This window comes from Osmerus mordax, chromosome 2 (assembly GCF_038355195.1).
Source record: "Osmerus mordax isolate fOsmMor3 chromosome 2, fOsmMor3.pri, whole genome shotgun sequence".
Taxonomy (NCBI): domain Eukaryota; kingdom Metazoa; phylum Chordata; class Actinopteri; order Osmeriformes; family Osmeridae; genus Osmerus; species Osmerus mordax.
In genome coordinates this window covers 12,413,384-12,427,541 of record NC_090051.1, presented here as the reverse complement: position 1 = coordinate 12,427,541, position 14,158 = coordinate 12,413,384, and the positions used below count along the sequence as shown (strand labels likewise).

At 42.4% G+C, this 14,158-nt stretch overlaps 1 protein-coding gene across 1 annotated transcript; it reads right to left on the bottom strand.

Moving 5' to 3' along the window:
* Positions 1-300: 300 nt before the first annotated feature.
* ndufa10 (NADH:ubiquinone oxidoreductase subunit A10) lies at positions 301-6,279 on the bottom strand. The gene is made up of 10 exons (XM_067260988.1): positions 6,138-6,279; positions 5,493-5,661; positions 5,089-5,304; positions 4,388-4,474; positions 3,982-4,103; positions 2,977-3,056; positions 2,794-2,848; positions 2,521-2,606; positions 1,993-2,101; positions 301-578 (listed from the first exon to the last, which is right to left on the bottom strand). Exons 1-10 carry the CDS (start codon positions 6,210-6,212, stop codon positions 510-512), a joined length of 1,068 nt encoding a protein of 355 aa, XP_067117089.1. The 5' UTR covers positions 6,213-6,279; the 3' UTR covers positions 301-509.
* Between the last annotated feature and the right edge of the window lie 7,879 nt (positions 6,280-14,158).

Here is a 14,158-nt window from a genome sequence, read left to right as displayed (position 1 = left end):
GTAATATGCCTGCCTGGCAATAATAGAGGGTCAAAGATAAGCTGTGGATCTCTCTGCTGTTTAATCTAAGTGCTCTATCCTTTAGTGGGTCTAGGCATTATGTTTGGAGAGGTATGCATGTACTTATTTTGTCAGAGTTTTCAGGCACAGGTAAAACTACAGCATTTAGTCGAGTGTTTCTTTGGAAACACACAAACTCCACCTCCTTTTATGCACTTCTTCATGTGTATTCCATCAGTATATTACAGACTATATCAGATACAGAGTATGAGAGATACAAAAGAAGAAAGGCATACTGAATAGTTTTAAATTAAATTTGTTTTATTACATACACGTTATACAAGACATAAAACCTCTCCCAGATAGACGCTGTCAAATCCCCGACTACAAGCTGCTGATTGGATGAGCCCATCATAGACTCCTCCCCCACAGGGCAGCTGGAGCAAGGGAGGAAGGCTGGGAGGAGGAGGTGAGTCACCAGCCAGGCTTCCCCTACACCATTCCCTCATTCACTTCAACCAGATGTTCTTGTCTCCTACGTCAGCATTAAACCCGGGTGCGTACTTCTTTCCAGGAATCTGCAGAGAAGGAGGGAAGAAACAGTAACAAAGGCCAATTAAAACGGAGAAGGAGAGATCACTCATGCCCACACAGGCCGTGGTGTCGGCCAATCATGGGAAAGTATAAACAGGGGTCACTGTCACCACGGTCCTGTCTGCATTAACTAGACATGTCAGTAATAGTTAATGGAGGCTTGCTGATTTAACAGTCGTCTGATGTTAGGCTCCGGGGTCTGTCTCTGCACTTGAAGCTTTAAGGGAGGAGCTGGTCTGGACCCATTCATCCTCAGGTGAGGGCTGACAGTTGAGACTAATGACATAGCAAAGTGCCGTGTCACTGAGGGCGACACTGCAGTCCATCACCCCGAGCCTTGTCCAACATCCTGTTATGAGCTGTTGCTAACCTGAAGCCTCGCCAGTGACTGAGTGACAGACAGGGGGGCAGCTCTGTCTCCAGCTCTTTGCCATGTCGTTAGTTTCACAGCGCTAACGCTGCCACCCACTTCACAATTAGCCGAGCAGGTGGGTAACCGCTGTTAAGACAGCAGGTCAAGGCAACATTGGTCAGGATTGGGAAAGTGGCATACATTTCTTAACAAATGTCAAGAAACCACGACCCCGACCACAGTCACAAACCATTTTTGATATCTGTCTTCTGCCCTGGATCTGCTCCCAGCAGTTACCCAACAGGCACGGGAGAGGAGACCCCTAGGTTGAATTACTCCTCCCAAGGTCGAAATGTTACTCAGCCTGCTTGTGAAAGTTTCCCCAAGTCTATGGAGATGTGAGTTTAGTTGAGGGGTATTACTATGCATTTTTGGTGTTCTTGTGAAGCCCTTGATGACAATGCATGTATGTTATACAACAACAAATGTATTGGATTTTGATCTGATGGTACTATGCCATTATAAACACAGCCTTTTGTGTCCATGACAAGTACATTCAAGAGGCGTACTCTATTCTGATCACAGCTTGCAGGAGACTAAGTCAACAGCAGGGCAACAGGAGAACTGCATGCAGCCTTATCCACACTGAGACAGGGTCCAACTCAGAGCTAAATGCCAGCTCAAAGACCCCTGGAGCACATTACCTAGCCCCAATTCCTGGTGCCAGGGAGACAAAACCAGTCTCCAGTCAATAAACTAGAAAGGTCAGAGCCAAATGTTTTCCTGCAAGACTGATGACTTGGAGAATATTCTGCATATGGCATTTTCACCGCTTTCATTTCTCATGTCGATATTTCGAAGGAAACCAGTTCTTCATCATGTTGCAGGCAAGGCCCTCGCTGTTGACGAACACAGCACCAACACAGCCAGGGGAAAATGCAATTCATTATGGAGTATATGAAAAATAATGGAGTAAAGCGGAAAGAGCAGAGAGATGTCCGAGTATTCAGAGCACATATGAAATGTTGAGATATTTCCCCACATACCGATTTGTATTCATAGTAATTGGCATCAAACTCGTGGGCTCCGATGGTGACCTCAGGCAGGAAGCGGGGTATGCAGGCCAGGTCCCCCACCAGCTGCTTGTCCTCCACCCTGGGGGAAAGCAGGAGGGAAATGGCACGCATAAGAGAACGCCAGGCCGCCACAGCTAAACTGCAGACGCTATGAGGCTGGGATTAGCAGGGGAAGTCTAGCGTTTGGTTACAGCTATCCATACAGCACGAATGAAGTAATGACCCATTGATAAGATTCTTATCCTAAATAAAACTGTCGAAAGTTAGTTCTCAGCCTGCAGGTCATTGGATATTAACTGGGGGCAATGTGACATTCTCCACAGAAGGGAAATCTAATACTGAATCATGGAACAAGGACATAACTTAAGATGACAGCTAGTTAGTCCAATGTACTGTGCAAAACTCCCCTCAGTTAACTACACAGATGCTCAACAAACAACTTCCCTGAGATAAACAGGCTGGTATTCCAGGTGTGGATACAAAGATTAACAGACTCACAGCATCCTGGTGTAGTGGAAAGTGACATCGTCCTGCTCCATCCATGGTCCTTTATCAAACTTTAAGACGTCAATGTCTTCTGCTACCTATAGAAGAACAGGACTTATCAGTGAGGTGACTGATTTGTATACGGCAGAGAGATATGTATACTTCTTCAAGCGAAGGTTGGTTGTTAAATCATGCATACAGTAAAAACATCAGTAGAACATGTGTTCTTTGGAGTACTGTCACTGTCTTTAACATGCCTCGTATCATTCCTCCTGCTTTACTTACCCTCTCAATGTCTTGGATCTGGGTTGTGTCATATGCAAGCAGCTCTGCACTCTCACTGAAACATAAGACACAAACACAACCAAGCTGTGTAGTCACAGATGGGACTTCTGTGTCCTGTTCCCAGGTCAGCACCCCAGGGGCTGACCAAGCTGCAGAGAAGCAAGGCTGTTCAGGTTCACTCACCTCATCTTAGGAAGGAAGGTCTTCTTGTAAGCATCCTCAATGCTCTTCAGATAGGCCAAAGGTACATTTTGAAGATATGACTGGAAAATAAACAAATATTTACTACTTGGTTCCTAGTTCTATAGTCAAACAACAAATATCTTTGAAAGTCTTTATTTTTATTGTGGTACCAAAGTATTTTTATTTTACTTCATAACCAAAAACAGGTTTCTTTTTCAGTAGGTTTATGAAGCTTTTTCTGATACCGAGGTTTAAAAACCCTACCGCTCCTAAACTGTCCATTTTAAATGGGCTTAAAATAGATTTTAACAAACGATCTAATGTATAAATCAAACAGCAGTAATCATAATCAAAGTTCTGAACATCAAGCTCAAAACGACAGGGCCCAATGTTTGACTCAGTTCACACTAGCATTCCTCCAGGCCCCTGTGATTATCTTTAAAGAGCAGATTATTTCTGGGACCACTATTTGCACACTGCTAATTACAACCAGGCTTTGTGAGGGTTTGCCTGTCTGCCAAATTTGAGTGGTCTTTAATGGGTAGCGTGTGCAGAAAAGTTACAACTCATTCTTGCAATTGTGACACATTGCATGGAGGCATTTGGCTAGGGAAAAGGTTCCAATTATGCCTCTTTTTTTCCTTTCTACAAGGAATCATAGTGCCTCTTTCGATATCTGAACTACGGCATTTGTTAGAGGATTTGCAGAGGTTTCCAAGATCCTCCAAATGAGGACCATTTGCATAATCAGCACAGAAGCAATCATGTCCTTTAGACTCGAGCTGCCTACAGTACTAAACCACAGAGAGCACATAAATATGATTACAAAATGAGCCTTCAGAACAATCTATATGGAGCATTAAGAAGAACAAATTAATCAGAAAAGACTTCTGATCACAGATGGCCAGTTGGCTATAGACAGAGACACAAAGACAAACTGGCAGATGTACAGGAAGTAGGACAGGAAGTCGTACATGCTGCCAGCTGGTGCTGCCGTCTCCTCACCTTGCCTGACTGTTTCAGCTTCTTCTGCACTTCCTCTGCTGGCGAGTCAACGTAGATGACCAGGTGAGGAGGCAGGAACTCACAGATGCTGATCCCTTTGATCTCGTTGTAGTGTTCCACACCTGCGTTCCAGAACATATGAGAATCAATCACTGATCCCTCTCACAAGGTTGTTCAGGCATAGATGGACAGCAGTTTCTCTACCATCACCACCCAGACTTTATATTCTGAAGAGCAAGACTGTGTATTGCATAAATACAAATGCTGGGTTGGTGTTGAGCACAGGGATATATCCAAACAAAGGCTCTATAGCCTCTCTTTATAGCATATTTAATGCATTCAACTTTTCTTAAACATGAATGAAATGTGACAATATGTATCCTGTATGATGGACTCCTGTACTCACACTGCTTTCTGATGTAGCCCTGCTTGAACATGGCTTCCACAAACACCATGTCACTGAAGGGAGAACGTTCCAGAACCACTCCCTGGCCTAGAACAGAAAGAACCTGGCATTAAAACATTGAACAAATGTTTAAAACAATGACATAATCAAAACGCTCAGCTGAGACTTAGTCTAAAGGCAAAGGGAGGTCTCACAGCACAGCATCTCTGTCCTATAACATTAGGTCACTGAGGTCTGCGGACAAGCTACTTTTGTACACTCCCCGGTCACGCTGTAAACGTACAGGTGATAGAGCCTTTGCAGTTGCTGGTCCTAGGCTGTGGAATCATCTTCCCCTCTCTATCAGACAGGCCTCCTTCAATGTCTGTTTTTAAATCCAAACTTAAAACATACTTATATGCACTAGCGTTTCCCACTACCTCTTGAGTTGTGATGTTACTTATTTTACTGTTATTGACGGTTTGTATTTTGTTTCTACTATGTATTTGATGCTTTTTTTTTTTTTTTTTTTTGCTTTTGTTCGGCAACTCGGTCAGCCTTGCTGTGTTGCTTTATAAATAAAATGTACTTACTAACTTACTATAACGATGTCCTACCATACCCTTCTACCCACAACCTCCCATTCTCCTATCAGGGCTTTGCCCCCCAGTTTCTAAAACGCTGCTCTACATCGCCAGCAGGATGGGCTGAGGCCTCTGTACCGGTGGTGATGAGGTGCTCCAAGGCATTGGAGTACTGCAGCAGCCTCATGATGTACATCCAGTACTGCAGACGGTAGGAGTTCCCGTCCGAGGCTTTGGGGTCCAGGTAGAACTTCTCCAGGCTGCAGCTGCCGTTAAACCGCGAAGGAAGAGACACCTTCTCTTCTGTCATCTTGTCCAAGTAGTGGGTGTCGGGCTCGGGCATGTACAACATCCCTACAAACGCCAAAAGGATATTTATTCAATTTCTGCTGTCATTTTCAATTCTTCTCGTTAAGCCTCAGAAATACTTTTAATCAAACAGTCATTCAGCAAGTAACCAAATTCCACTGCATTCACACTCATACAGTATACATCATATAAATACTTTTGAGGATAGTTTTAAATTTAAAAAGTAAATTTACCAAGTTTGTCTGCCAGCTTCTGTGCCAGTGCACTCTTTCCTGATGCCAGGTTGCCATCAATGGAGATGATCTTGCTGTTCTCCTTGAATCTTGGGGTTGTCCTCTCACCCAGAGCATATGCCCACCAGCCATACCGCAGGTTCTTCACTGAGCCTGTGTGGATCCCAGCCTACGTGTGGAAAATATGTTCTATTCAAACAAATGTAAATACCGATTGTTGTTTGCTAGCTAGGTGAGTGAGAGTGGAGTGAGGGAGTGGAGGGAGGGAATATTGAACAGACAAACTGTGTGTTGTTTACGACTGGCATCTAAAGAACACCAGCCAATGCAAAAATAGGTGACATGTATTTCTTGGTAAACTTGGGCTAACGATATCGATTATTCTTGACTAACTCGGGAAACAGATGTCTAGTTGTTAGCTAGCTAGCTAATTAGTCTACGTCAGATACACATAGCTAAAGAGTTATCTGAAAAATCTTAAATTAAACCTGTCTTGGTCCCTGCTCTATATATAATTTCTAGCTAGCTAGCATGATTAGCTATCTCTCTGGCAAGCACCAGGATTTTTGCGGACGGTGTCCTTGTACGGTGTCATGTGAACTTGATGGCTGTCCTCAACGGGTTAGTACGGTAAGTTTATCTCACCGTCTGTACAGTCTTCCCAGCGTGGTAACCCACAGCACCCTGGGAGATGACCAGCTGCATCACCCGTAAAGCCATTGTTATTCTCCACCAAAACCTAAACCTGACCCAAAAGTCGGTCAATCGCCTTGTGTTATTGAGGCGCGACACTAATACGTCAGAGGGCCGTTTCTTTCTTGCGCTAAAATTTGACGTCAGAATTGGGCCTCAACCACTGCCTGAATACTTTATCGTACTTTCCAGCAAATTGACTTGTGTATGGAATATTTGAATGCTTCAACGTACACAGTGTAATGTACGCTGTTAAACGTAGGTAAAACAAGACAAACAGTTACACAAACAGAATCATAATTTATAAAATCTTTTTGTTGTGTGTGTTGTATGAAATAAGATTGCATGTATGTTATATTTTCTAAAAAGCATATTGTTTTGAAATAACTGGGTTTGCTTTGTTGAGATTCAAAATTATGTACACGATTCAATTGAAATTCTGCAACAACAAAGAACAGCGTTTATGTCATGTATTTTATGCAGGTCTGCCTACAAACCACTAGATGGTGCTAAATGAGTATCATGGAGTAAACTTAGTTTGTCAGTGTCAAATCCTGCAGCACCCTGAGCTCTTGCTGTAAAAGGATTGGGATGTTTTTTTCTGAACATAATGGAAGTAGAAAGCTACAAAATTCTATATTAGAGAGAAAAGGTTGGTATGTATAAACACAGAAGGAGAGGGAGAGAGAGAGAGAAATAACAAATACATGTACCTTTTCCAATCCAGTGATTACCTGACTCAACGCCTGCTGCATCCACTCCAGCTGATGTGACATGGCGTGTCAGAAAACCGGATGCAACAGGATACTCAGCAGGATACTGACTTCAAAACCAGATCCAGTAGATGCATTCTTCTTTTTACAGAGATCACATGTGTCAGAGGTGTCATTGTGTGACAGACACCAGCTTACAGAGCCAGTACGCATGGAAGCATCTCAAGATGATTGCCAAGTTTCTGTTCGTCCTGACAAGCCTTTGAAACAGTTTTTCATGAGACATTTGCCCCTTCTTTTTGTTACACTTACATGTTATTGATTTTGTTTACACTTTGATCTATATATATATTATATTTTATTATGCATATAGAAAGTACAGCAGAAAAATCAAGGATCAGCAGTGCATATTTTTAACAATCAGTGGTAAGGGCCAGGGGTGTTAGGTTCATTATGACCTCATACTAACTATGCCAATGATCAGCTCAGGCCAAGGCAAAGCCATGTATGGTTGCAGAGTGCTGGTTCAGAAACAGCATAGAACACACAGGAACACCTGTGTCTCTGACCAATTACAGTTCATCTGCATTGCTCAGTGCTTAACACTGAAGGTACATTTGCTGAGCTTGGTTACTATCTCCTACAGCCTGTACACTGCCTGTAGGACACCTGTAACTCACTTTTCCTTGCAGAACACTTCCAGCTTGTCAGATCATGAGCTGGGCTTTGTCTGTTTCCCTCGTAGTCCAGGAAACCTTGGATGTAAACAAGGCCAACTGTCAATCATAGCATTATACAGTATGTCATTACTCAGACTACACTACCACACATTCATCACCTATTTTCCTAACAGAAAAAAAACCTAAAAGTTAAATAAACTGTGAATAAATAATGTTGATAAAAGATCCTTCACACATACACCACCAGTGAACTTCGGTTGGAATGCTATTTAGGGAAATGAAAGTAGGGAAAGATACAATACAACATGATTTTCAATGTTCATCACAGGTCTGTTTAATGGTATTCACACAACCACTGCTTTGTGAACATTGCAAGGCAAGACAGACAAAACTGTCCAGGCATGCAAAAAACACACACAAGCACAGCAGTACACACACAGAGAGACAGAGAAATGCACACAGATGTCTGCCAGAATTTGATTGCAAACACACACACGCCCACACACACGCACTCATGCCCCCACACACACGCGTGCAAACACACACACAGGAACCAAGGTAATTAGGAAATCAAGTACAGTGCAGTAAAACAACAATACCGTACATTCAGGTCTCTGGATGAAGCCTTGGGAGGCCAGAGTAGGGATTTGACGGTGTATTCCTGCCAAATTTCCCTTGGTTTTATGGCAGGTTTTATTTCACTTTTCTGTAGCTCAGAGTAGCTTTAACAGTGCCAATGGGGAGGCAATTTGCCTGCATTGTTTATCATTAAAACAAATGGACAGCCATGGCAACAAAAATAGCTGGGTTTTAATACCTTAACTCATACCTTCAAAGACAAAATAAAACTATGCATTATATCATTTTTATCTTACAAATGAACACTTCATTCGTCATGACTTGTCTTGACTGGGTGCATTTGGTCTGTTGTGTCCAACAGACTGTACAACAACAATAATCCCCTGATCTCAATCTAAGGCTGCAATCAATCAGAGAAGGGGTACACCAAAATCAGTTTTCCTTCCCAGAGAAGAGGAAGACTTGGCTTGAAGACAAAAGAGAAAAAGTAAAAAAAACAAGGGGCAGCAATGATGGCACCCCCCCCCCCCCCCGCCCCCACACACACACCCCTACTCCTTTCCTGAAAGTCATTGTGGTTTCTCCCTCCTCATCACACAGAAGCAATTGCCATTGTTAACTAATAACATCACCTTCTCCAAATCGACCGCAGCAGTTCAGCAGAAACCATGACACTCCCTGGACACATTATATGACCTGATGGAGCAACTGTTTTACAGTCCATAACATGGCTGAGTCACATATTAAAGTGTTATAAATGCATTCACATCCTTCACACGCTACTGCCTTCCCACAAAGCAAACATCTTGCACTTTCTCAGACCTCCTGGGTCTGAGAGCTAGACTTTATAGGTCTGCACTTGACTGGGACTGGAAGAAAGGTTGTGTGGATTAACAGAATATGAGCATAGCATTGAATTTGTAAAACAAATGACGGGTCAATGCGTTAGGTCATGGCATCACCCTTCAGCACACTGTAAAAAAAAAAAAATGTAAAAAAACAGGAACAATCTGGCAGCTAGGACACCAGATTAAACCCATTAAATTACAGTAAAAAAAAAAATCTTAACATTAATTAACCGTAAAATTATTGTATTTTTCCTGTACCAAATTTACATACATAGATATATCTGTAATATTACATTACAGACTGTTCTTTTCCGGTAAATATGACTTTTCTTAATTGAACTTCTCTGTAAAAAAAACCTGCATTTTCAATAAATAAAACTATTTAATTAGCCAAAATAAGATATGACGATTTAACATTCTCATTCATAACAAGTTGTGTGCACAACATTCAGCATCCAGATGCTGTAATCAGCATCCAGTAATACTGTCTGACAGGAAGCAGTGCATTAAGCTGGGAATACAAGTCTCTGACTCCCGGTCCATCAGCACCAGATCACCTCAGGGCTGCGTCCTTTCTCCTCTGCTCTTCTCCCTGTACACCAACAGTTGCACCTCCAGTCATCCGGCCGTCAAACTCCTGAAGTTTGCGGACGACACCACCCTTATTGGGCTCATCTCTGGTGGAGACGAGTCTGATTATAGGTGGGAAGCGGCCAACCTGGTGACCTGGTGCAGCCAGAACAACTTCGAGCTCAATGCTCTTAAGACAGTGGAGATGGTTGTGGACTTCAGGAAGAACACAGCCCCACTCACCCCCATCACCCTGTGTGACTCCACAGTCAACACTGTGGAGTCCTTCCGCTTCCTGGGCACTATCCTCTCCCAGGACCTCAAGTGGGAACTGAACATCAGCTCCCTCATCAAGAAAGCACAACAGAGGATGTACTTCCTTCGGCAGCTGAAGAAGTTCCACCTGCCAAAGACAATGATGGTGCACTTCTACTCAGCCATCATTGAGTCCATCCTCACCTCCTCCATCACCGTCTGGTACGCTGCTGCCACTGCCAAGGAAAAGAGCAGGCTGCAGCGTATCATCCGCACTGCTGAGAAGGTGATTGGCTGCAATCTGCCTACCCTCGAGGACCTGCACACCTCGAGGACCCTGAGGCGAGCGAGGAAGATTGTGGCCGACTCCTCCCACCCTGGACACTCCCTGTTTCAGTCACTCCCCTCCGGCAGAAGGCTGCGGTCCATCAGGACCAATACCTCACGCCACAAAAACAGTTTTTTCCCTTCCGCTGTTGGCCTCTTCATCAAGTAGTGATGGGTCGTTCGCGAACGATCCGGCTCTAAGAGCGGGCTCTTGAAGGTGAACGTCGGGAGATGGCTCGCATATCTTAAGAGCCGATTCTATTTTTAATAGATTAATACAGCCTATAAAAACTAAATGATTATGAAATAATGAATTTTAATTGTATTTAAAATAATTGACTAATTCAAAGAACAACGAAAAAATACTTGTAGGCTTAAAGGCGCACACGATCATCCTCACATTCTGTTCCTGTCAATCCTGCATGAGGGAGGGCCGAGACAACTCACACAGTCAGAGTAGTCAAAACTCGGAGGAGAGCCATGACAAATCAATGCATTTTTAAAGATATGTGGTTACGGTCGAGTATGATTTCATTTCATAATTTAATCAAATTGTTTTCACACCTATCATAGTCAAATTCATAGTTAAAACATGTATTTTTTAAAGAGCCGTTAGGGAGCCAAAAGAGCCGGCTCTTTTTAGTGAGCTGAGCCATACGAGCCGGCTCACAAAAAAGAGCCGGAATGCCCATCACTATCATCAAGGCCAAGGGACCACACTGACTCTAATGACTTCCTGCTTAAAACACACTGCTTTTTGCACTACATTACAAAATTGTATCTTGTACATTGGTATTTTTAGTAATTTTATTTACTGCGGCGCTTCGCAGCCAGTGTGGTCGGTCCCATTTGACAACATGGGCACCGAATGATAATAGGAGGCGCTTCCAGGCGCGTCGCAGCAGATTGCAGGCAAAGTGTCCCAGGCGTGTAACGCCGGCTAGCTGTGCGAGTGGATAGAGTTTTAATGTCCATCCACTCCATACACAGGTTAGATCGCTATCTAACTGGACAACATTCACACTCAGGGTGAACACTTAATGTATCCAAACTACAGACCATCACATTACACATAACAAAACAGAACGAACACAACAACAAAATTCCAAACAATGCTTATCTAACTAAGCTTAAACCTTTAACTCTGTAGTCTTTCAGCTTGCCGCGGGGCATTCTGGGTAACAGGAGCGTTGTCGCTATACAACTATCTAATCAACTTTCCTTCGTCCTCCTCTGGCGTCTTTACATTGATTAATTTAGCATCCGCTTTTATCCAAAGCGACTTCCAAGATAGAACTTTACTCAAAGTGCATTGGTCAATGATCATGAACAACGAGATAGCCCCAAAAAGGCTTTTGCAGGCTTTTGTAGTCTTTGATATTGACTGGTGCATGCTGGGATTTCATGACGTCAACTACCCGAGCTCAGTTCACAATTCAAGGTTCCTATGTCTAAACCAAAAATTATGTTATTTGTCCATGGGATGAAAGTAAATATCTGCAAAATAACTTTTAAATTAGCTAGTTTTGATAAAGTGAAAGTAAGTGTTTTAACAGAACATTTTGGTGAAAATGTTATTAATATTTGTTAAAAAAACAAACATTTTAGTGTATTTTTAAGTAACTACATTTGGCTGTAATGTTTATGTAAAATTAGTAATTTAAAGTTTGCCATTGTCTTTCAATCTGTATTTCCTGTCATTCAGAAATACAGAAAAAAACACATATAATTTACAGAAAAAGTGCGGTAATTTCATCTTTTTTTTTTTTTTTACAGTGCATGGCCATGTTTTTCAGTTGATAGAATGCAAAAAAATACAATTAATAATGGGCAGGATATGAACTACTCATGGCAAACAGAGGTTTCTGGGTTAAATATGGAGATATGTGTGGTTGAAGCTTTTGCCCATAAAAGACCAACCACCCCATAGTGGAAAACTGCTTTTATTGTCAAACAAGTGACACAGACACACACACTGTTATTCTGTGGCCACTTCTCCAGATGTTCAATATTTCATCACTAAGAACAATAATTCATACATCTGACTCTGTCACACAACAACAACAACAACAGCGAAGAAGGTTGTGTTGGGTCTGCTAGCACAGAGGCAAGCAGTTTAATGGGACGTGTGAAGTTGTCTGCATGTCCACAACAGCCCTGCCAGGATGAATTAAACCTTAGCTTTGCCCCAGAGTGAACACGTAAATAAAGACGTTGCACCACGGTGTGGATGGCTGTGCACCGGTGGCTGTCACACAGGAATGTACCGTGGCCACATAAACAAACACACGTAATGAATCTTGCCCATGAGAACAGCTGCATAGGGCTCTCGCCAAAACCACTTGCAGTTTTGTGGCAGAACAGAGACCTTGTTCACAGCCCTTGCTGTCTGAGGAACGAGATGGGTTATTTTGATACACGTGTGCAAACTGCCATTGCTATCGGCCTGTCGGGCAACATGGTCCACCCAGCAACGAACTGGCAATATGAGCGGGACAACGATGAAGGGATTAGCGTACACATTAATACTGAGACACAATAATGTGGAAACATCATGACCATCTCCCAGGATTGTTGCCATCAATAGGCTTCATTTGTGATGTGTTTTGATGGTGTTTACATAGGAGGGTGGTGGAGGGGAAGGTGTCAAACCAGAAGAACAGGTGATAGTTAAACGGCACATCATTGAGAATGTTCACGGATGTTTTTTCTCTCTTACTATTCATTTGGTTGTTAGGGTGTTGATTTGTATAACCTAAGGGCTAAAGATATCCTTTAAGATTGACAGACATGGTAAGGGATATATTTATTCAGAGTATCTCTGTCCTCAATCAAACAAATTTCTAAGTTACAGATCATGTGTGCTAATAGGTCTCTGTCTCCCTGAGTATTTTCTGCCAGTCTATGGTGAAATGTAAGATGGGTCCTTTATTCAAGCCAGACATCACCTTTTTCATGACTTGCATACTTTGGGCAGGGGACAGGAACACTATGATTGACAGTCGCTATGAGGAAGTTTCACAGGATGCTTTAGAAATACAGATGTTTATAGAATGGAGAAGTAAATGTTGGGAGTTTGAACCATTCTTTCAAGTTATGTACACCTTCCAGGCTGTCACTGATATGTGGTGAGGTGTGGACATGGTCCATGGTCTTCCTGGGAATCCAGCCAACCACCAACGCTAAGATTCAATTCAATTCGCTTTATTCTTCCAAAAGAAAATTCCAGGTTCAGGTAAACAAACACAAAAAACAACAACAACAAAGAGAAGTAACACACACCATAGAATACACTTCATGAAAGCAAATAAATATACAAATATATGCAATTGGCTTGATTGAACAACCCCAAGGTTGAAACACCAAGGTTTGAATATAGGCTACAGTAGGCCTACTGCGCTGTGTAGCCTACTTTAAGTTAATGTCCGGTCATAAACGTCAGACTATTTAAGTTTTACAGGTCATAAATAAATGAGAGGTCAGGCTTGTGTCATATATTAACAGCTTTAAGGCACCTTGTCGTTGCAGATCAAGATCTCTTTTAATTATTGTGGCTTAACTAGGCTACTTCATGAAGCGAAGTTTCAACAGCCACTGTTTGAAGTTTAAAACAGGATTTTTTTAAATCATAAACCCAAAATAACTTTTTTAAACCCTTACTTTCAGAGAATAATGCAGTGGTTTTGCTACTGTGTAAACGCAGCCAAGTAGATACAACTCAGAACAATACAAATTAATTTATTCACAGCTTGACCTCTCTGGTAGTTCGGGTTCTTCTGGCCACAGTGTAGCCTCTACGCTGCAATCAAAAACATGACGTCCGAAACTTTTTTAATGGTTTTAGCACACGCGACGAAACGGAGAAAGTCAATCCTACACAGAATAATGTAACGAATAACCCCGCCTCTCTTTTCTGTTTTCGCCAGTCCACCTTAAGAGACTCTCTTACATAGCGTATATGATTTCCTGAAAACGCCCCATGCCAAAAACGATAGGCCAAT